General features: G+C 41.1%; 3 protein-coding genes across 5 annotated transcripts in view; 1 reads left to right on the top strand and 2 right to left on the bottom strand.

Annotated features, from left to right (window-relative positions):
- The window catches only part of LOC139550392 (MAP/microtubule affinity-regulating kinase 4-like), a 51,050-nt gene extending 40,228 nt beyond the window's left edge, over positions 1-10,822 (top strand). The window contains exons 17-18 of one of the 3 annotated variants that reach the window (XM_071361457.1): positions 3,618-3,662; positions 4,322-10,822. In XM_071361457.1, the coding sequence (XP_071217558.1) occupies positions 3,618-3,662; positions 4,322-4,673 (397 nt within the window). In that variant the 3' untranslated portion in view covers positions 4,674-10,822. Of the gene's footprint in view, positions 1-3,617; positions 3,681-4,321 lie in introns of all 3 variants that reach the window. The other 2 variants (XM_071361303.1, XM_071361382.1) reach the window with 2 other exon arrangements.
- A 900-nt stretch (positions 10,823-11,722) lies between these two features.
- Positions 11,723-14,752, bottom strand: LOC139550642 (creatine kinase M-type-like). Its single transcript, XM_071361694.1, has 4 exons — positions 14,536-14,752; positions 12,733-12,887; positions 12,450-12,546; positions 11,723-12,100 (listed from the first exon to the last, which is right to left on the bottom strand). Exons 1-4 carry the CDS (start codon positions 14,726-14,728, stop codon positions 11,814-11,816), a joined length of 732 nt encoding a protein of 243 aa, XP_071217795.1. The 5' UTR covers positions 14,729-14,752; the 3' UTR covers positions 11,723-11,813.
- A 4,080-nt stretch (positions 14,753-18,832) lies between these two features.
- On the bottom strand, positions 18,833-23,544 carry LOC139550574 (creatine kinase M-type-like). Its single transcript, XM_071361573.1, has 8 exons — positions 23,371-23,544; positions 21,478-21,684; positions 20,921-21,075; positions 20,620-20,752; positions 20,208-20,379; positions 19,956-20,079; positions 19,640-19,829; positions 18,833-19,344 (listed from the first exon to the last, which is right to left on the bottom strand). The coding sequence occupies exons 2-8, from the start codon at positions 21,668-21,670 to the stop codon at positions 19,166-19,168; spliced, it is 1,146 nt and encodes a 381-aa protein (XP_071217674.1). The 5' UTR covers positions 21,671-21,684; positions 23,371-23,544; the 3' UTR covers positions 18,833-19,165.
- Between the last annotated feature and the right edge of the window lie 844 nt (positions 23,545-24,388).

The following is a 24,388-nucleotide window of genomic DNA, read 5'->3' on the forward strand; positions in this document are numbered from 1 at the left end:
TTTTTGGTTAATTCCTTTGGCATACCCTTGTGCAGGGTTGTCATCTATTGTCTTGGGGGTAACACTTTACTTGAATCCTGCATCATAAGGGCTACATAACACTGTCATTACAATGACGTGTCATAAACAGTTTTGACTTGCTGCAACTGACTTTAAACTGTCACGACACAAACCATGAATTAACTATGGCAGTTTTGCTAGACGATTGGCTAATCTACAGTAAACATAGTCTGTGTCATTTTGACAGTGTAAAGGCATTTGTCATAAACTGACACCTATGACATCTGTTATGGCATTGTTATGAAAGTGTTATGTAGCCTTTATTGTACATTGGGCTTCTGTTAAAATAAGTATTTGTTCCAGGGGCACCGTCGTAGTGGATTAGGTCTACTTTGTTTTTTATTTTATTTTGAATGACAGTTGATTCCCGGGCATGAGGATTATCTTTGTTGTGTGGTGGAATTAGGGTTGCAAAGGGAGGGTATATTGCCAGAAACGTTCAAAGTTTACCAGTAAACTACCAGATTTTTGGGGCGCATTTTATCAGATGACTATCTACTGTAGTGGCGTTTTTGGTACTTCAGATTATCACAGGTGTCTCTAATTACCTCTGGAACTATGTGGCCTTATCACACGTAAACAGTGGTGTAGTGGAGGGTAAATGTAATTAAATGCAGTTTAGCCATTTTTTTTGTTGTTCCTATACAGTTTAACCACTGTATTTTTTACATTTTACCACTACATCACTGCATGTAAAATAGAGAAAATATAATATTATAATTTTTTAATTACAATGACAAAGCTGTAAAAAATCATCCTAAATATAAACCATCAACTTAGTGAATATGAGGGTTTCAGCATGAAATATATGTATATTTTTAAATGTACACACTTTTATTTATTTTACTATGTCAATATGTCTTTATTGTAAATATTTTTGCACCGAAATGATGGCAGTTGTGAAAAAAGTCAATAGTTGTAAGAGTTGCAGAGTTAATTGAAAATAATGCAATTGTTAATTATATGCTTTTTTCATTAATTTGGCTATTTTCTCTTGAACCATATGGTCTATCCACTAGAAACTCATGGACAATATGGACACAGATTAACAACAAAAAATGAATACTATATATGAAAAAAACAAATCCTAATTAGCATAGATTGCCATAGAATACGTTTTAATTACAAAAAGTACAGAAGATTCCGGTAACTTTGGTAAATATCCGGTATCTTTGCAACCCTAGGTGAAATTGATAGTGATGGACAGTTGGTGTCACAGAATGCACCAACATTTACACTGCTGTGGATTCTCCCAGCTCACCTTAAAAGACATGGAATGTAATCACATCAGTACAGTTTACTGTTCTCAATGAACAAACACAATATGAGACGCTTGAGGTTGTTTATTCATTTCTTATATATATACAGCGTTATTATTTGACTCTGTTGTGCAAGTCAGGGCGCTCTGATACGGAGTGATATTAGTGGCAATAAAAAAGTATGTTGCACTAATATCACTCCATACTCTGACCTGTATACATGGATTGCAACTACGTCACCTGATCGCGTCACCACATTGTTGTCAACATTCTCAAGACGCTGTCAGCCATAGTGGCTCCTGAATGTCGAGTGGTGCCCAGTCATTCTGAACAGAGGCTAATGATTGTTTCGTCTTTACAGTATACTGTAGTGGCATGAACATATAATGACATTAATAGTAGGCAAATAATAAGTAGGAAACAACTTTGTCATCACCATGATGTTGTTAAATTTACTTTGGACAGATGACAATGTTGTCATTAGCTAGCAAAGTTTGTCAAAAATACCTAGCAATGCTAACGTTAGCTTAAATCCGGTGCTCTCCCCTCACGCTTATCTAGCTAGCTAACATTATACTGCATCTAAAGGTAATATGAAGACATCACAATTAGAGGTCGACCGATTATGATTTTTCAACTCCGATACCGATTATTGGAGGACCAAAAAAAGACGATACCGATTAATTGGCTGATTTTTATGAATATATTTGTAATAATGACAATTACAACAATACTGAATGAACAATGAACACTTTTATTTTAACTTAATATAATCAATAAATCAATCAAATAAATTTAGTCTCAAATAAATAATGAAACATGTTCAATTTGGTTTAAATAATGGAAAAACAAAGTGTTGGAGGAGAAAGTCAAAGTGCAATATGTGCCATGTAAAAAAGCTAACGCTTAAGTTCCTTGCTCAGAACATGAGAACATATGAAAGCTGGTGGTGCCTTTTAACATGAGTCTTCAATATTCCCAGGTAAGAAGTTTTAGGTTGTAGTTTTTATAGGACTATTTCTCTCTATACCATTTGTATTTCATATACCTTTGACTATTGGATGTTCTAATAGGTACTTTAGTATTGCCAGCCTAATCTCGGGAGTTGATAGGCTTGAAGTCAAGTCTTGAAGTCAAATTTCCCTAGGTAATATCGCCTGCTAACATGAATTTCTTTTAACTAAATATGCAGGTTTAAAAATATATACTTCTGTGTATTGATTTTAAGAAAGGCATTGATGTTTATGGTTAGGTACATTCGTGCAACGATTGTGCTTTTTTTGCAAATGCGCTTTTGTTAAATCATCCCCCGTTTGGCGAAGTTGGCTGTCTTTGTTAGAAAGAAATGGTCTTCACACAGTTCACAACGAGCCAGGCGGCCCAAACAGCTGCATATACCCTGACTCTGTTGCACAGAGCGCAAGAGAAGTGACACAATTTTCCTAGTTAAAAGAAATCCATGTTAGCAGGCAATATTAACTAAATATGCAGGTTTATAAAATATATACTTGTGTATTGATTTTAAGAAAGGCGTTGATGTTTATGGTTAGGTACACATTGGTGCAACAACAGTGCTTTTTTCGCGAATGCTCTTGTTAAATCACCCGTTTGGCGAAGTAGGCTGTGATTCAATGATAAATGAACAGGCACCGCATCGATTATATGCAACGCAGGACAAGCTAGATAAACTGGTAATATCATCAACCATGTGTAGTTAACTAGTGATTATGTTAAGATTGATTGTTTTGTATAAGATAAGTTTAATGCTAGCTAGCACCTTACCTTGGCTCCTTGCTGCACTCGCATAACAGGTAGTCAAGCCTGCCACGGAGTCTCCTCGTGGAGTGCAATGTAATCGGCCATAATCGGTGTCCAAAAATGCAGATTACCGATTGTTATGAAAACTTGAAATCGGCCCTAATTAATCGGTCGACCTCTAATCACAATGATGACAAAAGGTTTTCCTACTAATTATTTTCCTCCTTTAGAAATGTTAATCAACGGCAGTTGACAATGCATTGAGTAGAATGTTCACTCGGGAGTCAGCCCTCAATATAGAACTTACATAACAATATTGTGACGCAACGCACAACCAATGAATACCTGGAGTTTTTTGTCTCTGTTGTCGTTTGCTTGTCCTCACTCTATGATTTCCTTTCCTTTCTTTTTGAATGGCTTCACAGTATTGTGGATAGATGGTGACTCTCTCTGTGTACTTGGTGGACTTGGAACTGCATCTCCCATAAAACACCTCTCTGATTCCCCATTTAACTGTGTGTGTGTGTGTTCTCTACGCAGGGTCACAAATGAACCTGAGGGAATCTGCCGATCTGCGGTCACAAGGTCAGTACATGTCACAAGGTCAGTATATCCGGCAACCCTTTGTCACCTCATCTATAACCCCAACATAACCGTGTTAGGTTGTTGTCATGTTTCAGACAGTAAACTTGCTCACATTAACTGAAAATTCATTCTTAGATTTAAAGGCCCAGTGATGTCAAAAATGTTGATCAGTGTTATTTTCTGATAGTTGCTGGTTGAAAATACAATATACACAGGACCTTCTAATCAACAGGCTTGCATCGTCGGGAGTTTTTGCTTGCAATGGTGACATCACCATTCGGTAAATTGGTAAAGAGACCTATAACAAATAGAGTTCCAAACCTCTCTGCCAATAACAGCTATTGTTCAGGTTCCCCCTCCCCACTCCTAGCAAAATTCTTGATTGAGAAATAGTTTTTTGCTAAAAAGCCATTTTGGGCATTTTTTATGGAAATATATTGCAGTAAGGTACTTAATTGTTACCCAGAAATGATTTGATATTGATATAAAAATGGCTGCATTGGGCCTTTACTAGATTCAACCACCCATTCTCACTTTCTTTTCTCCTTACCCACCCCTTTCCCTCTAACAACTCTTCTCTCCTCCTTTTTCTTTTACTCTCCCACCACTCTGTCCTTTCTCTTTCTTTTTTTCTGTCGCTCTCCCTTTCTGGTCACCAGTCGCCATTTATCTGGGCATCAAAAAGCGGCCGAGCCCTGGGCCATCGGATGTGGCTGGAATCTGAGGGTACCCCAGGGGCGGCGGGACCCAGCGGAGGTGGTGCTGGCTCTGCGGGAGGCGGCACGGGGCTGCGGCTGCCAGGTCCACCACGCCGGCCCCTTCCTGCTCTCCTGCACCCACGGGGCGTCCGGCGGTTGCGTGGCCTTCAAGGCAGAGGTGTGCCACCTCTCCACAGGGGGGGGTGCCTCCAACAATAAGAGTTCCAACGGGGTGCGCTATACACGACTTTGGGGAGCACCGCTCGTTTTCCGGGACATCGCCATGCAAATCTCAAAGGACCTTGAACTCTGAATATAAAGGGGGTTGAGAAGGATGGAAAGAGAAATACAGAGAAAGAGAGACGTGGGGCTGGACTCAAGATAAATACATTTGCCCCTGTCTCTTACGTGGCTATAGCCCTACCCTCCTCCGCACCAGTCTCAACCTAACCACCCGCCCCCATCGCTACACCACCCAGACCCAAATGTACACCCCGTCCCTCTCGCCACTACTACTGAACAGCTTCACCCACTGGAACCTGATCAGACAGGAATCCAGCTTAAAATGTTTTACTGTTAACTCTAGCCATAATGACTATTTATTTTATGATTGGTATCATTGTCTTTTTTAACGATCACCAACTCCGTACCGACAACATCAAAAACATTCTCGAAAACATTTCTCGTGTTTCGCCGTCTTTGATGCGTGTCACAGTACAGATATAGGATCTTGATTTGATCATCCTGTTGCAGGATAACTTTCCTGCAATACAGGAAATGTAAAACCTGTAGTGTATTTGAGGTTTAAAAAGGCTTCTGAAGTTTGTAATTTCCACTTCAAAATTTCAGACTTTATTTTCCCTTACGAAAAATGTATCAACCCATAAAACATTTCCATTAATTATAATCCACATAATAATTCACATTTCCTGTTGCTGCAGGATTATTTTCCTGCTGAAGAAAACTGGCTCAAATTAAGATCCTACATCTGTGTATGTTTTTGCTCTTTCTTCTCCCATTTAAACATTGATACTGATGAAGTGATCATCCAAGGACTTCTGTGGACAATATGCACAAATATGGAGACAGTAAACTCAATGATTTGACAAGCGGCATCAAAGGTTACTCTGTTTTTCTATTTGTGCACAGTATAGGCGGGATTGGATTATTGGGCAATGACAGAGAAGTTGACAAGACACTTTGAACCAGCCAATGGGAACCTTCACATCCATTTCCACTAACCTCATCAACTGAAAAAGGTAGTAGGTGAGGATGTTATCTCGGACTTATCATGAATCTATCTCAGTTAGTCTTACTGCATATGACATAAATAAACTGGACTGATATAGGTTTCACTTTTGTAGTATTGTACAAACCAAACACCATAATAAGCTATTATGTTAATGTGTAATGTCAGGCAGTATACACTTTGGTACATATCATGCTCCATTTTAGATATCAGTGCCAATACGAAAACTGAATCTATGTACAGTGCATTCGGGAAGTATTCACACCCCTTGACTTTTTTCATATTTTGTTACGTTACAGCCTCATTCTAAAATGGATAAAACATTTTTTTTTTTTCATCAATCTACACACAATACCCCATAATGACTAAGCGAAAACAGGTTTCTAGACATTTGTATAAAACAAATAAAACATTCAGACCCTTCGCAATGATACTTAAAATTTAGCTCAGGTACATCCTGTTTCCATTGATCATCCTTGAGATGTTTCGACAACTTGATTGGAGTCCATCTGTGGTAAATTCAATTGATTGGCCATGATTTGGAAAGGCACACAACTGTCTATATAAGGTCCCACAGTTGACAGTGCATGTCAAAGCAAGAACCAAGCCATGAGGTCGAGGGAATTGTCTGTAGAGCTCCGAGACAGGATTATGTCAAGGCACAGATCTGGGGAAGGGTACCAAAAATTGTCTGCAGCATTGAAGGTCCCCAAGAACACAGTGGCCTCCATCATTCTTAAATGGAAGAAGTTTGGAAACACCAAAACTCTTACTAGAGCTGGCCACCCGGCCAAACTGAGCAAGAATCCAATGCTCACTCTGACAGAGCTCCAGAGTTCCTCTTTGGAGATGGGAAAACCTTCCAGAAGGACAACTATCTCTGCAGCACTCCACCAATCAGGCCTTTATGGTAGTGCAGCCCGGCGGAAGCCACTCCTCAGTAAAATGCACATGACAGCCCACTTGGAGTTTGCCAAAAGGCACCTACACTATTTGGCCTGAATGCCAAGCGCCAAGTCTGGAGGAAACCTGGCACCATCCCTATGTTAAAGCATGGTGATTGCAGCATCATGCTGTGGGGATGTTTTTCAGGGGCAGGGACTGGGAAACTAGTCAGGATCGAGGGAAAGATGAACGGAGCAAAGTACAGAGAGATCCTTGATGAAAACCTGCTCCAGAGCTCTCAGGACCTCAGACTGGGGCAAAAGTTCATTTTCCAACAGGACAATGACCCTAACATACTGACCAGACCGGACACGTCGCGTGCGCAAGCTTTGCAAAATAAATGTAGAAATCCATGTTATTTAATTATTGCACCCACACTGCTCGCTTGCGCCAACGAGCGTCTGCGATGCAAGTCCTGCCTCTCCCATCTCCTCATTGGTTTATAGAAGCAGGTACCCACATGCCATCTCCTCATTGGTTATACCCACGTGGGTGATTGAATGACGAACTGTTGCCGGTTGTCATGGTAAAACTATGAAAGTTTAGATGACAATTGCCATATAAATTAAACGATGAAAAAGCCTGGAAGGAGGAGAGATGACTAGAAACAATTCGGTTGGCTGTTTTATGTGTGGATTAATTGTCGGAGTAGAGGACCTTGTGCATTTCAGGTAAAATAACAACTCAATGTTCATATCCCAGGACAAATTAGCTAGCAACAGCAAGCTAGCTAAATAAGACAAATTAGCTAGCAAGTGCAAGCTAACTAGCTAAATTGCCATACATGTTTAATGCTTTTCGACCTGTCCCCAAATTAATGTCATTGGTTCAGAGTTTGTTTTGATATTTTAACCTGCATGTCGTGATCGCGTTTGGTGTAGGGGGACAAATAAATTGATGCACAATAGCGCACGATGGCGCACGCACGCACGATGGCCGGTTTGGTTTCCGTGTAAGCACACAGCCAAGACAGCGCAGGAGCAGCTTCGGTACAAGTCTTTGAATGTCCTTGAGTGGCCCCGCCAGAGCTCAGGCTTGAACCCGATCGAACATCTCTGGAGAGACCTGAAAATAGATGTGCATCGACGCTCCCCATCCAACCTGACAGAGTTTGAGAGGATCTGCAGAGAAGAAGTAGGAGAAACTCCCCAAATACAGGTGTGCCAAGCTTGTAGCGTCATACCCAAGAAGAATCTAGGCTGTAGTCGCTGCCAAAAGTGCTTCAACAAAGTACTGAGTAAAGGGTCTGAATACTTATGTAAATGTAATATTTCAGTTTTTTATTTTTAATACAATTGCAAAAATGTTTAAAAACCTGTTTTTCGCTTTGTCATTATGGGGTATTGTGTGTAGATTGATGAGAAATGTTTATTCAATCCATTTTAGAATAAGGCTGTAACGTAACAAAATGTGGAAAAATTCAAGGGGTCTGAAAACTTTCCGAATGCACTGTAGATCAAAACTGTGCTTCGTAGTACTATATATTTTTTCACCTTCAAACCTCTTTAGCTATCTGTGGCTTTGGTTTCCTGCACACACCCTTGGAAAGTAATTCCTTTGCCAAATTCCTGTTCCAGAGAAACTCTTTTATCCCTCTGATTGGCTGGGATCAATGTCTGTGTTGGCACTGGTCATCATCAATAATCATATCAAGCCATTTTTAAGCATTTTATCCCCTACCTCTCATGGTTTGATCTCTCCCTTTTACCTTTCTTGAACAGAGTTGAATTCAAGTCATGAAACGGTTGAACAGTTAGTTGTTCCTCAGCATAAAATAGTTTAACTCAATGTCTAATGACTTAAAGGGTGACTGGGAAAGCAATTTTTCTTTCAATGCAAAAGCAGTTCACTGCAGAACATTGTGCCCTTGAACGCCACATGGCTTTGCCAAAATGCAAAGCTGTCAGGCTTCACAGTGAACAAAATTTGGAACAGACCTGGGTTGAAATAAATGATTGTTTAACATTTCAAATACCCTTAGATACTCTGCCCTAAACGTTGGGCAAAAAGAGAAAGTATTTTAGTAGTATTTTTTTAACAATGTTTGCCCACTGAAATAGGCTACATAGTTCAGAGAAACTCAATATACATATTGAAATAGAGATAATACTTGATCCAGACCTGTTTTGGAATAAGTCATATTTCTTTCAATGTGATGCAATGCAATTTTTTGGGGATTCTATTCCGTGCCCTGCCGATTGATCTTCAGCTATCTCTCAACATTGAAGGTGAACATCAAAATCCGTTTTTTTCCCTGAGGTAACTGCAACCGTCCAATCCCATTCCTACTGTTACACACGCCGGTGCCTCAACTCTGACACCCTTTAGCATTTTGGCATTGGTTATCTTCAGATCAAACTGGTTTTGTCTACTGTTGATGACTGTGGGTTGCTGTGAGGTGTGGGGGGAGTGCATAGACACACAGATGAGTCATTTAGAGAGAGAGCCTTAAAGGCAGTGTGACTGGGATGCTGTGTTTTCTCTCTTGCACCCCTTATGCCTACATATAGTACATGTTCAATGTTGGAAAATATGCTAAAAAAGGCTTCCTCACATTCCCCCCTGATAAGAATGAATGATGTACTGTGATGTTCATGTAGGCTACAAGTCTGCCTGATTATTTACTGGTAATGCTCTCGATCTCAGTTGTGGCTTTTTGCTCATGGTGACATAACCAGTCAGAACAACGTGGTCATTTAACTTTTGATCTCTTTTTTTATTTCAATCTTCACCACAAGCGTTTTTGCTGTCCGTATGTCCGTTTGTTTTTGCAATCCTCCTCTCGTTTTGTTTTTCGAAAACACTCCCAACTGTCATCCACTTCACAGACACGTTGTTAAATCATCTCTTCAGAACCTCCTCAGTGCCGTTTGGTCTGCTACTCTGCCCCATGACATGATCCCCTATAGAGGAGAGCAATACTAATCTACAACATTACACAGCCCTCAACAGTACAGACAGATAGATTCACGGACCTGAGGAGGGTCAGTTCTATGTCCTATAACATTGTGGTGTATATTAGCATTAGGTAATATAGACCTTGATGCACTTTGCTTTGACTTGAATCAGCTCCTTCCAGTGGAATCTCGGGCAAAGCCCACAACGAGCCACTGGAGGGCGCCAATGTCTTAAATGTGAACACTTCAATTTGTGGATATTTGCACAGGTACTTTATTTATTTTTTAGAATAATATCGTAATAAAAAATCAGCATTTATATCAGCCAGTTTATGGCTGTATAGAAAATATATGAGTATATATATAGTATATATCTTAGAGCTCAAGGTTTATTTATAGCTAGAGCAAGGGAAGTACTTCTAGTTTAAAGCAGTTTCTGTCAATGACAATGTGGAACAATACCAACCTGCAATCCTGCATGACTTCAAAGTTTGGGTTTTTGGGAGAGGGGGGGTTGAAATTATTCATATCCATTATTCATAAAAATGCAGTCAGTGTTTGGACATATATATGGACACAGAGAAATGGTACCAAGTACAAATGGCAGGTTTTTGGTCAATTGCAATGATTTCAGTCAATCTTCTATTACTTACAGGGAAATTGGTCCAATTTGGACAATTTTACTTCCTGAATTCGTCAAATGTAACTTAAAAGGATTATCCACTGGATATTCAGAAATGTACTTCACAAGTCTCAGATTTTCTCTACCCGTATAACAAAATGTAAAATGTGTCTAATGTGTTGTTGCAAATTCTGAAATGTTTAATTGATGTTTCAATTCACCCTATCCCTGATAAACACAAATGTCAGGCAGATCTGATAGGAAAACCTTGGGTGCGTTCAAGCAATAGTAACGTCTGTTTAAGTCTTTACAGAATTAAAGTAAAGCATCTGGTTGATGAACATGTAAAGGGGAAGGAAAGAAATTATGGGCTGACATTGTTTCCAGGTGGAATATAATACAAACCTATGAAATGCAGAAAGATAGTTCAATGTGTGCTGGTATGCCTATAAGAGACTGTCAGTGGTATAGATGGTTGTTGGACACAGTATTATGACCCCAGGGGCTCAGTATTTAAGTAATGTACATTGTCATGCTGGAACTGTTTATTTTTGGAAATGATGTAATATGCAAGGCCAATGAAACGGATGAAGAGACACATTTTGACCTGGATGCCTAATTCTGTACACCCCTTGACCCCTTCAGAAACAAACAATGTGAGATTGTGTTACCCAAAAGCCTTGTTGCTTTTGGTCTAGAGAGAAAGTGAGAAACATGGAGCTGACGAGAAATTAAATTGACAGATGTTGCCATTGTTTCTTTTTTTTTTTTTTGTTTAATGGATTTCTATGTTTGCTGCATGATTGATCATCAGTTGATTGTTGCTGTTGCTCTTACTACTGATAATAACTTCATTTGACAGTTAGGCTTTTGGAAAACATCTTTACCTACCACCCAGCAAACACACAACCACCACACAAAGCTATATAAATGTTTACTCCAGGTTGTGAGCTTCAACGTGCCCTTGCTACTTCGTAACAACACTTTGAATACCCTGTAGAGTGCTACACTGTCTTAACAACAGCACTTTTAACTATTAGTATATTCTACACCCTACAGTGTTAAAAGGTACATTCTATTAGAGGCAAAATATTTACACAGAGCTGGTTTTGTATAACATTTCACGTTTACACCCTATACTGTTCAAATGTAGTCACTATTAGAGTTTACATTTACTCTGATGCAGTTTAGCTGTAACACTTGACGCCAGTGAAGAGTAAATACAACAATAGGCAGTGTTAGCCAGTGTTAATTTTCAACTATTCCCAGAGTAACATAAACTTGGTAAATTGTTAGAAAGCTAACCCTTTTGAAATTGTAATATTGATATATTAGGGCTCCCAAGTGTTGCAGCGGTCTAACTTGCTGCATCTCAGTGCAAGAGGTGTCACTACAGTCCCTGGTTTGAATCCAAGCTGTATATCATCCGGCCATGATTGGGAGTCCCATAGGGCGGCACATAATTGGCCCATAGGGCGGCACATAATCGTCCGGGTTTGGCTGGGGTAGGCCGTCATTGTAAATAAGAATTTGTTCTTAGCCATCTTGCCCTGTTAAATAAAATGTATATATATTAGTGTAGTGTGAGACAATACAACAAGAGTGTTAATTCTACATTGAGTGCATGACCAAGAAAGACGTCAACATCTGTATTTGTTCATGGAGATAGGTTTATTGGACCACAGTTTCAATGATAACTTTTACTGATACATTTATACAACCCATGTGATGCCACATCTGTCAGACAAGCCCGACTACAGTGGATGCTGATCCCAGGACATTACCGACTGAATAGGAGAAAAGTGAGAAAAAATGGCAGAAGGAAGAAAAGGAAATGGGTCTGTGTTCTGGGTACCAGATTCCTATAAAGTCGGGCCAGTCACGGGCCATAACAGCACCCAACAGCAGGGGAGAGACGAGCTTGTCAAACAAGAAGTGGTCATTGATCAGCTGGTCCTGCTTGGCATCTGTCATGCCCTTCAGGGGGTAGTGCTTTCCCTTGAACACACCGTCCAGGGTGTTTAGAGCTGGAGACACAGAAAAACCCATTAAATATTATGTTCTACCCTCCTCCCACTCTTAACAGCTAGAAGCTGTTCACTAAGAATTCTGGACCTGTATCCACAAAGCGTCTCAGAGTAGGAGTGCTGATATAGGTTCAGGTCCCCACCTATCCATAATCATATTATTTCTGGAGGAAAAAATGTAGCTGAGATCAGCACTTTGTTAGTACGAGCCTTATCTATATTTCCAATAAACTCCCTTTTGTTCACCTTACTACCTAGCTTCATGCACAATCCTGTGATTGCATATGTGGCTATTGGTAGATGGGAGGTTCACCCTTGACGGACAGTCTCTCCATTGCTCTGCGCTCACCACGGGTGTTGTGGAGGGGCAGGGCGTATCCCTTGATGCTGCGGCTGGTACGCACATGGCTGGACAGGACGTAGTTGGGGTCCAGGTCATCACCTCCCTACACAGAAACAAGGTCACAACTGAGTTTTAGACCTGAACATTTGAAGTGGCTCAACAAGTTTGTGATTCCCAACCTCCTATGTCCTGAAGAGATTATTCACAATTTTTCCACACTACTTTTGCTCAGCAGTACTCCTCCTATAGTGAATGAAACCCATAAAACATGTCAGAAGAACGTCTCTACCTTCAGGTTCTCGAAGTTCAGGTCGGTCTTGTGCTTGTCTGTGGGCTTGTATCCACTATGACGGTCTGAGATGATGGGGTCCAACAGATCCTTGAAGACCTCGTAGGACTCCTCATCACCAGCCACGCAGCCAACGGTCATGATGAAGGAATGACCTGAGGACAGAGAGAGGAGAGGAGGGTAAGAAGGCAGCACATCTACAGAGTAGGCTTACTGACTTTAATATACCACTCTGTGGTGTAAAACTATGCAAGACTTCAAGAAAGTGTGTGATATGTAAAATGCAAGTTACACATACAGTATTACAAGATTCCCCAACTCGTGGGCCGTCAGCTGACTTTGGCCCGCTTGTGATTTTATTTGCCACCCCATGTTTTCTGAGCAAAAAATAATAATATATTTTTGTATTTTATTTAATTGTTGGACATAAAAGACTGTAAAAACACCAGCAAATCAGCTCCAAGTTATATACATTTTGGAAATTTGTTCCCAAGTATTCCCACACATAATAGAGACACGTGAGTGTATACAAATATAAGCAAGGTTTGAAATGGTTATGTTTTAGTCAAATATTTATATATGTTTGGGCTTCTTGCGGTCAATATGCAGTCTACAAATTATTTGTAATTACGTTCCGGCCCCGTAACCATCTGCTCAAGAAAAAAAATGGCTCTCGGCTGATTCCAGTTGATGATCCCTGTAATATTATATTAGCTAACATGGATATGGGAGAAGATATCTATTGTATGAAACTAAAAGCCCACAAACATTGCTGCAGCTTGTGCATATGTTAAACCTGCAAATACCTTTGCGAGCTTCCCATTTTCTGCTCAGAAACTCACGAGCAATGACTCCCGCTAAAACTGACAGTTGACCTGACAGTTGACCGTTTCTCCTCAGTTTGAGTTTGGTTTTCACCATGAACAGACAGTGTACCAATTTCACCTCTATTACAATGTCACATTATTGAAACTCTTCAACTGGGTTCTTGTGTCCATCCCACTCAATGACTGGAGTGCAGTCTTGGTTATAGGCTACATCATCTCCCAGGCAGCACCAACTCCTACTACTTCATCCAGGGTTGCAAAGGGAGGGTATTACTGGAAAGAATTTTGGTAATGTTCACATTTGTTTTCCATTTTATTTCATCAGATGATATCTAGTGGCCTTTTTGGGTACTTCAGATTATCACATGTGTCTGTAATTAAATCTGGACCTCTGTGTGGCCTTATCACATGTACACAGTGGTGTAGTGGAGGGTAAATGTAAGTAAATGCAGTTTGGCCATTTTTTTTGTTCCTATACATTTTAACCACTGTATTTTTAACCCCGACCGGCAATCAGAGTTTACCCAACAATTTTTTTTACCACTACGTCACTGCATGTAAAATGTACTAAGATTATTATAATTTTTTAAATTAGAATGACAAAGCTGTAAAAAATCTACCTAAATATAAACCGTCAACTTAGTGAATAGCATCGGTGTTTAATATGAGGGTTTAAGCATTAAATATATATATTTTTTAAATGTACACACTTTTATTTATTTTACTATGTCAATATGTCTTTATTGTAAATGGGTTTTTTTGCAACCATAGTCTAGGCTATATTATATATTATGGTATTGGTATCTCTTAAGCGATGGCATTATGATTGGTTGATGCCTAAGCTTTAGCTCAGCAGGCTACAATGGTTGTGCAGACTATTGTAGGGATATCTGCTCAGTTCTACTTTTGAGAGTTGTGTGTTTGAGGTGGTTATTGTCTCTCCTCAGGGGGTGTATAGGAGATGTGTGGCACTCACCAGGGTTGTCAACACCTGTCTGGATGACGTCATCCTGTGTGAAGCCGGAGGAGGTTTTCTTGCCCCTCAGCTTGGCGTACATGTCCTTGGTCAGCACCTTGGCCATGTGGTTGTTGTGCTTGGTGAGGTCAGGGTACTCCTCCTCAACTTTAAAGTTGAGTTTGAAGTTGTTGTGGGTGTCACCGAAAGGCATGCTTGCGTTTCTAACACTGTAGGGGAAAAAATAACAAAACCACTTTGATCTTTAGATCTTTATTGTCCATAATTTGCACAGAAAAACAGCATAGTATAGACACATTAGGAACCCCTGAATGACTTTGAAACCACCAAATATAATAGTAACCTATCAAGAATGTTCCCAGACACTGACAGTTGAGGAGATTCAATAGAACAGCCGCAAAGACTAAACGGTATCCTAGTAACAAACGTCAGTCAATATCCATGTGCACTGTGTCAAGTTTCTGTTCAGAATAGTTAAGGGGGAGCACTTATGCATTGGATATTTTTAACACCCTCACCCCCAACCTCATAACCTCTTCAACATTCCACCCACCATATATAATCCTCTCTTCAGCCCCCTTACCACTATCTCACACTCAACCCCTCTCTTAAACACCCCTACCCTTTATTCCCTTTGTCCACTTACACACACTGAACAAAAAGATAAACACAACATGTAAAGTGTTGGTCCCATGTTTCATGAGCTGAAATAAAAGATCCCAGAAATGTTCCATTCGCACAGAAAGCTTATTTCTCTTAAATTGTGTGCACAAATTTGTCTACATCCCTGTTAGTTAGCATTTCTCCTTTGCCAAGATAATTAATCCACCTGACAGGTGTGACATATCAAGAAGCTGATTAAACAGCATGATCATTACACAGCTGCATCTTGTGCTAGGGGACAATAAAAGGCCACTCTAAAATGTGCAGTCTTGTCACACAACACAATGCCACAGATGTCTCAAATTTGGATGGAGAGTGCAATTGGCATGCTGACTGCAGGAATGTCCACCAGAGCTGTTGCCAGAGAATTGAATGTTAATTTCTCTACTATAAGCTGCCTCTTACAGTGGGGCAAAAAAGTATTTAGTCAGCCACCAATTGTGCAAGTTCTCCCACTTAAGAAGATGAGAGAGGCCTGTAATTTTCATCATAGGTACACTTCAACTATGACAGACAAAATGAGAAAAGAAAAAAAATCCAGAAAATCACATTGTAGGATTTTTAATGAATTTATTTGCAAATTATGGTGGAAAATACGTATTTGGTCACCTACAAACAAGCAAGATTTCTGGCTCTCACAGACCTGTAACTTCTTCTTTAAGAGGCTTCTCTGTCCTCCACTCGTTACCTGTATTAATGGCACCTGTTTTTTGACTAGACCATTCCAAAACTTTAAATGTGTTGCTTTTTAGCCATTTTCATGTAGTCTTGACTGTGTGTTTTGGATCATTGTCTTGCAGCATGACCAAGCTGCGCTTTAGCTTCAGCTCACAAACGGATGGCCTGACATTCTCCTGTAGAATTCTCTGATACAGAAGTTTTGGCAAGTTGTGGCAGGACTTGAAACGAACAGTTCATGCTTGAAAACCTACAAATGTCATTGAGTTGTAGCAGTTCTGCATGGAAAAGTGGGCCAAAACTCCGGAACAGCGGCGTGAGAGACTGATCAACAACTACAGGAAGTGTTTGGTTGGAGTCTTTACAGCTAAAAGTGGCACAACCAGTTATTGAGTGTAAGTGGGCAATTACTTTTTCACACAGGCAAATTGGGTGTTGCGTAACTTTGTTAATTAAATACATAACATAACTATCAATTTTGTTTTGTAAACTCAGGTTCCCTTTATCTAATATTAGGTTTTGGTTGAAGATCTGATAAAATTCACTATCAAAAAATATGCAAAAATAGAGAATCAGAAAGCGGCAAATACTTTTTCAGTGTGTGTCATTTTAATAGCGTAATGCAAACCAACGTTTTCATAAATACAACCTAATGTAGAAACATTCTGTTAACTTCACCAAATAATAATAATAATAATGAATGGTATTTAAAAGAAACAAAAAGATAAACACAACATGCAACAATTTCTAAGATTTTACTCATTTACAGTTCATATAAGGAAATCAGTCAATTTAAATTAATTAATTAGGCCCTAATCTATGGATTTCACATTACTGGGAATACATACGTATATGTATCAGTTGGTTACAGATACCTTCAAAAAAAAAAAGGTAGGGGCATGGATCAGAAAACCAGTCAGTATCTGGTGTGACCATTTGCCTCAAGCAGCGTGACACATCTCCTTCATATAGAGTTGATCAGGCTGTTGATTGTGACCTGTGTGGAATGTTGTCCCACTCTTCTTCAATGGGTGTGTAAAGTTGCTGGATATTGGCAGGAACTGGAACACACTGTCCTACACGTCGATCCAGAGCATCCCAATCATGCTCAATGGGTGAAATGTCTGGTGTTTATTCAGGCCATGGAAGAACTGGGACATTTTCAGCTTCCAGGAATTGTGTACAGATCCTTGTGATATGGGGCCATGCATTATCATGCTGAAACATGAGGTGATGGCGGAGGATGAATGACACGACAATGGGCATCAGGATCTCGTCATGGTATCTCTGTGCATTGAAATTGCAATTGTGTTCGTTGTCCGTAGCTGATGCCTGCCTATACCATAACCCCACTGACACCTCTGTTCACAACGTTGACTTCAGCAAACCACTCACACCACACCATACATGCTGTCTGTCATCTGATCGATACAGTTGAAACTGGGATTCTTCAGTGAAGAGCTCACTTCTCCAGTGTGCCAGTGGCCATCGAAGGTGAGCTCTTGCCAACTGAAGTCGGTTACGACGCCGAACTGCAGTCAGGTCAAGACTGTTTAAGAGGTTGACAAGCACGCAGATGAGCGTCCCTGAGACATTTTCTGACAGTTTGTGCAGAAATTCTTCAGTTGTGCAAATTCAGCTGTCCGGGTGGCTGGTCTCAGATGATCCCACATGTGAAGAAGCCGTGTGTGGAGGTCCTTGGCTGGTGAGGTTACACGTGGGCGGCGGTTGTGAGGCCGTTTGGACGTACTGCCAAATTCTCTAAAATGACATTGGAGGCAACTTATGGTAGAGAAATTAACATTAAATTCTCTGGCAACAGCTCTGATGGACATTCCATGGTAATTGCATGCTCCCTCAACTTAAGACATCTGTGGCAATGTGTTGTGTAACAAAACTGCACATTTTAGAGTGGCCTATTATTTTCCCCAGCACAAGGTCCACCTGTGTAATGACCATGCTGTTTAATCAGCTTCTTGATTTGCCACACCTGTCAGGTGGATGGATTATCTTGGCGAAGGAGAAATGGTCACTAACAGGAATGTAAACAAATGTCTGCCTATGGAACATTTCTGGGATATTTTATTTCAGCTCATGAAACATGGGACCAACATTTTACATGTTGCGTTTATATTTTTGTTCAGTATATTTAGCGCTTTTCAAGGTCTCAAAGTTGCTGATAAGGACCCAAAGTCGCTTTAACTACTGATGTTCTTATAAACACGCTTCCAATACTTCTGCTGAAGGCCCTGACATGCTGTGTGACCTTTCATGAATTTGCAGGAAAGTTGTCAAAAACACATTGCATAAACATAAAAACAAACATTCTTTGAACTTTAAAACTACCTCCCTAATGTTCATGGAAATATACATTTTCCAGGGAAATGTAAAAATATGAATGGATACCCATTGTTTCCGGTTTATGTTGTTAAGTGATGAATATTTAACGTTTGTTGCTGTTGCTCTTACTGTTGATAATTACTCATGTTCATGCTTTATTGTAGGACAGTTAGGCTTGTTAATAGCATATTTGCCTACTATCCAGCTAATACACAACCACCACACAATTTTGTTTCAATGTTGATTCCAATTTGTGGGCCTCAACCTGCATTGTTACTTTGTAACAACACTTTGAAAACCCTGCCAGTGCCTGTGTGTTAAAAGGTAGTCACTATTAGAGTTAAGACATTTCTGAGGGATTACACATTTTATGTTACACCAGAGTAGAGGGAATCCAACAAAAACCAGTGTTGGCCACTGTTAACTTAATTTGCAACGATTTACAGGATATCTGTGAAATTGGAAACACTTTTGAAAGTGTACAATTAACTCTGTGTACTGTGGGACCATATAAAACACGTTTTTTATTGTTAAATTGAACAATATTAGACTTGTTTTAACATTTACAGTGACTTATCACGAGTGTATGACCAAGAAAGACCAAGCTATGTTGACATCTGTTTTGGTTCATGGGGCCAGGTTTATTGAATCACAATTTATATGATAACTTTTTAGAACCAAAGTTCAAATTAAGGTGACGCCACATCTGTCAGGCAAGCCAACTGTAGTGGAGACTGATCCCAGGATGTTACTGACTGAACAGGAGAGAAGTGGAAAAAAACGTCTGAAGGAGAAAAAAAAGGAGAAAAAGGCTGAAGAAAAAGATGTGAGCAGCAGTCAAGAGTCTCTAGAGCGACCATCAGTTTCCTCTGCGCGGTAGTTGGTTGGCTCGATTTCACGTGACTTGACAATAGAAAAACAAAAGATGAATAGCGACGTCAACAACTCTTTACTTCTGAGCGGGGATCATGCCGTCGATTGCCTCTCCCTTCTCCAGCTTCTTCTCCATCTCCACCATGAGCTTGACACCATCGACCACCATCTGGACCTGATCCACCTCGGAGGAGCCCAGACGGTCAGCGTTGGAGATGTCGAAAACTCCACCCACGGAGGCGGTGTCCACGCCACCTGGAGAGAGCAAGGAAAATGGGGAGAGAGGCGAGTGTAAGTGTTTGTCTCAGACAATCTCTGCATCATTACTGATACTATAAATTATCCAGATGTCAACAAAATACAGACTCAATGAATAGATGTCTTAACAGCTGTTGGACATGGCTATTTCATAATAGCTTTCGCTCATGCTAATCTCTGCTCCTTTTACATGTTTTGTTGTAAAAGGGAAGACAGTTGTGATCTGTGACGAATTAGAGTTGAATATATCAGCAGCTGTTCTGGATGTGTTTTTTGTTGTGTGTGTGGGTACCTGTGCCACGCTTCTGCAGACGCAGCCTGCCCAGGATCTCCTCGAACTTGGCATGTGTGCTCAGCTTGGGCAGCTTGACGTGCACTCCACCACGCAGGCCGGTTCCCAGGTTGGATGGGCAGGTCAGCACATAGCCGAGATGCTCGTTCCACATGAAGCCATGGTTGTGCTTTTTGAAAGTCTCCTCAATCTGTCAAGTAAGAGAAACAACCCAATATCAACATTGTTGTCTTTGTCTCTCTGCGGTTTCATGTATTGCCATTGCTTTAGGGGTGTTTTTGTGCCATATCAAAATGGTTTGAGTACAAGAACGTACCCTTTTCAGACCAACGCAGAAGCGTCTGAAGACCTCCTTCATGTTGCCACCCTTCTCCATGGAGATGACACGCAGGTGATCCTCCTCGTTCACCCAGACCAAGAAGCTTTTGGCATCGTTGTGCCTTCAGAAAGGAGGGACGGGGTTTCACATGACGCATCACCATGATACATTGTGGGATGTTCTGCACAATACACCATCTGGTTCCACAAACAGTATTGTTTTGGTGTGGGCCTGTGCTCGGGTACTCACCAGATTCCTCTTGCGTCGGGCCAGTCACGGGCCATACCAGCGCCCAGCAGCAGGGGGGAGACGGGCTTATCAAACAAGAAGTGGTCGGCGATCAGCTGCTCCTGCTCGGCATCGGTCATCTTATTCAGGGGGTAGTACTTTCCCTTGAACTCACCGTCCAGGGTGTCCAGGGCTGGAGAGACAGAAAACCCCTCAGTTTCCCCTCACTCTTAACATGGTATCTCCCTGCATGGAGTTATTTGACACCATGCACAAGTCATTGCAACTAAGGATTCACTTTTGATCTCCATTTCCAATTCATTAAGAATTCGGATCTCAATTTCCGATAAATCCCCTTTTGTTAGTTTTACTGCCTAGCTTAATGAACAATCCTGTGGATGCATATGTAGCTATTGTTAGCTGGGTGGCTCACCCTCGACAGACAGTCTCTCCACTGCTCTGCGCTCGCCACGGCTGTTGTGGGGGGGCAGGGTGTATCCCTTGATGCTGCGGCCGGTACGCACACGGCTGGACAGGACGTAGTTGGGGTCCAGGTCATCACCTCCCTACACAGAAACAAGGTCACAACTGAGTTTTAGACCTGAACATTTCAACAAGTCTGTGATTCCCAATCTCCTATGTGCTGCAGAGATACCTTTGCCATCTTTCCATTCTACACCTAATCGAGAATGAAACCAAGAAAACATGTCCAACAAATGTATACAAAGCCCTACCTTCAGGTTCTCGAAGTTCAGGTCGGTCTTGTGCTTGTCTGTGGGCTTGTATCCACTATGACGGTCTGAGATGATGGGGTCCAACAGATCCTTGAAGACCTCGTAGGACTCCTCATCACCAGCCACGCAGCCAACGGTCATGATGAAGGGGTGACCTGAAGACAGAGAGAGAAGTGGCTGTAAGAAGCCAGCAGGTCTACAGAGTACAAACATTAATATATCACTCTGTGGTGTATGCTGCATATTGAATACATGTGAAATGTATGCTGCATATTGAATAAGGTAACCTGCAAATCTAGTATAATATATGGTTGTAGTATTAGTATGTCTTGACTGTAAATGGGATATAAGCATCTGCTAAATGGCATGTATTATTTGTATAGGTTTTAATTGCAATGGTATTATGATCGATTGATTCTTAGAGTGCTAACTTGGTTGTGCAGACTGTTGTAGGGTTTTGATACCTGCTCAGCTTTACCTTTGACAGGGGTGTATTGTGTGTTTGCGGCGGTTAGTGACTATCCTCCGGGGGTGTATGGGAAATGTATGTCACTCACCAGGGTTGTCAACACCTGTCTGGATGACGTCATCCAGGGTGAAGCCGGAGGGGGTCTGCTTGTCCCTCAGCTTGGCGTACATGTCCTTGGTCAGCACCTTGGCCATGTGGTTGTTGTGCTTGGCGAGGTCAGGGTACTCCTCCTCAACTTTAAAGTTGAGTTTGAAGTTGTTGTGGGTGTTACCGAAAGGCATGATTGTGTTTAACACTGCAGGGGAGAAAGAAAATAGGAAATCTTTAGATCTTTAATGTCTATTTGCACAGAAAACAACGCACAAAACCTAATATTAACCTATCTGAAACGAAGTTCCCTGACACTGACAGTGGAGTAGAGTCTATAAGGAGTGCTCTGTCTCAGGCCCAGCGAAACTTTAAAAGACGTTTAACGTAAAAGACGGCCAACGTTTAAAAGATTACTGGGGAATACTCAGTAAAATGGCTGCAAAAACTCTTATTGGTGTGTACCCCATATCCTAGTTACAAACGTCAGTCAATGTCCCAGTCCACTGTGTCATGATTCTGTTCGGGAATAGATAAGAGGGAGAAGAACGTTTGTTGGATATATTTAACACCCTCACCCCCAACCTCTAACATTCCACCTTTCTCCCTTATGTATGGAACATATTTCCACACCGTCCACTCACGCAAAGAGCCCCCCCCCCCCCTCACAATATAGCCCCATACCCTACAGTGCGATCACTCAACACGTTGGGTCCTATCCATCAGAGAGACCAACAGGCTGTCATGCAATTACCCTTTCCAGACCCTCTTGTTTTTTACAGTTCTTAACACAAGGGTCAATCGATTTTAAAGACCAACTCATTAATTGAATTGTATTCACTATACTTGATAGGTCATTTACCAATTCACAAATTGTATTTTTTTCTTAATTTTTTAAAAACTTTTACTCCTTTTTCTCCCAAATTTCGTGATATCCAATTGGTAGTTACAGTCTTGTCACATCGCTGCAACTCCCATACGGACTCAGGAGAGGTGAAGGTCGAGAGCCATGCGTCGCCCGAAACACAACCCTGCCAAGCCACACTGCTTCTTGAAACACTGGTCGCTTAACCCAGAAGCCAGCCGCACCAATGTGTCAGAGGAAACATAGTACAACTGGCAACCGAAGACAGCTTGCAGGCGCCCGGCACGTCACAAAGAGTCGTTAGAGCGCGATGGGACAAGGACATCCCGGCCAGCCAAATCCTCCCCTAACCCGGACGACGCTGGGACATCTGGACGTAACTATTGACACAGTTGTTGCATCACATGCCCATGTCCAAAGGCAATGAAAAGGATGTGACTGTTACAGTAACTGTCCGAAAGCAACTGCTAGACATTGAAGCAATTTTTTTTTTACACCTGTTCCACAGATGTTTAGACGCCTCATACTGTATCGGATTGTGAGACACTTACTTATTTATCTCAGTATCCACACTAGAGAACCATTTGCTGAAACAAACCTTATAAAACTTTGCAACAGTTCACAACTTAATTTCTTCAAAACGAATCGGTCTTTGTCAAACGAGCCAAGAGAATCAGACTCCTACTAAAATATGCTGTCAAATATTCTACTGATCTGAAACCTTTCCAGAATGCTCCATATGTACATTTACATTATTGCTTTTGCATCGTTAAGCCTATTCATTTTTTAAAGTATGATGACAATTAAAAGACAAAAGAAAGACAAAAGAAAAGTAGCTACATGTGCAGGAGAGGTAAAGCACCTCCCTCCAAAAATGATTTAGCTAACTCTAAAATGACATGTTGTAAACCTATTCTCCCCCCAAAAGTGTTTTGCTCAGAAGCCTTTCCAAGTCCAACTAATCCAAACCGCCAACCTGGCCTCATCACAAAGCTTTAGCTATTCATACAAAGCGCAACATTGAGTTACCTGCACACCAGACAAGAAAAAAAGTAACAGTCCTTGGGATCAGATCCTGTTCACCAGAGCCAAAATATAGAGGTCACCCAACTCTGAAGGTCCTTGCCCTCTGCTTTTATACCGGGCAGACACGCAGCCATTGGCTGCCCATCTTACTGCATGCCGGACTCTCATTGGCCCAAGCCGGTCTCTGATACACAGTTTACTTTACGGAAGGACTGGATTTACATCTTAGTCATCCAAGACGAGGCTGCAGCTGCACACTCACCCTCTGAACCCCTCCCACCCCTCTCCCTGTCCCCCTGCCACAATGTCTGTGGAGGGGATCTGGTGTTTTTTGGATTCCATCCAAGATTTTTGCAGTCGACTCCCGACTCCTGCTAGCAGAGTAATTGGAATTGACTCTCTTTTGACTCCAACTCCAAAACTAAAATAATCAAGGCTAATCAATACGTCAGCTTAGCTGCTTTTTTTTAAACATTAATTTAAAACACAATAAAAAGGACAGCTGGTAGCTGCTCTTTAATCCAGGAACATGCTATTGTATCGCAGATATATGTATCTAACACTATCCTAGAAGAATTGATTCTAGCGACAATCGATTCTTTCTTTAATAAAATGGGAGTAGACTCGTGGAGTCAATAGCCAAGGAGATGAGGAATCGCTTCTTTTGGAGTAGATGTTCCACGGGGACATTAGGATGGTGGAAGGGTTATTTGAATGGGGTGGACTGGGAGTAGTAAGTTACACTCTCCAAAAAAAGCTGAGCAACGCTTTTGCCAGCCATGCCAAGAATAGCAGGGGTCCTTCCTTGTTAGGAGTAGCCTAAGGGTTTAAAAAAGCTGGTATTCTTTTCCCTTATCAGAAAAAAAATTGGTAAGTGCGAGTGTTAGTTCACGAAAGGTTACCCCATAAACACTACTCAATTTAGCCTTGTGTAGGTTCTAATGTGTTTTGTATATTACATGTGAATTAGTAATGCATGTTATTTACATGTCAAGGGAATTATGTGCATTTGGTTCTCCTT

Source organism: Salvelinus alpinus, chromosome 1 (genome assembly GCF_045679555.1).
Source record: "Salvelinus alpinus chromosome 1, SLU_Salpinus.1, whole genome shotgun sequence".
Classification (NCBI taxonomy): domain Eukaryota; kingdom Metazoa; phylum Chordata; class Actinopteri; order Salmoniformes; family Salmonidae; genus Salvelinus; species Salvelinus alpinus.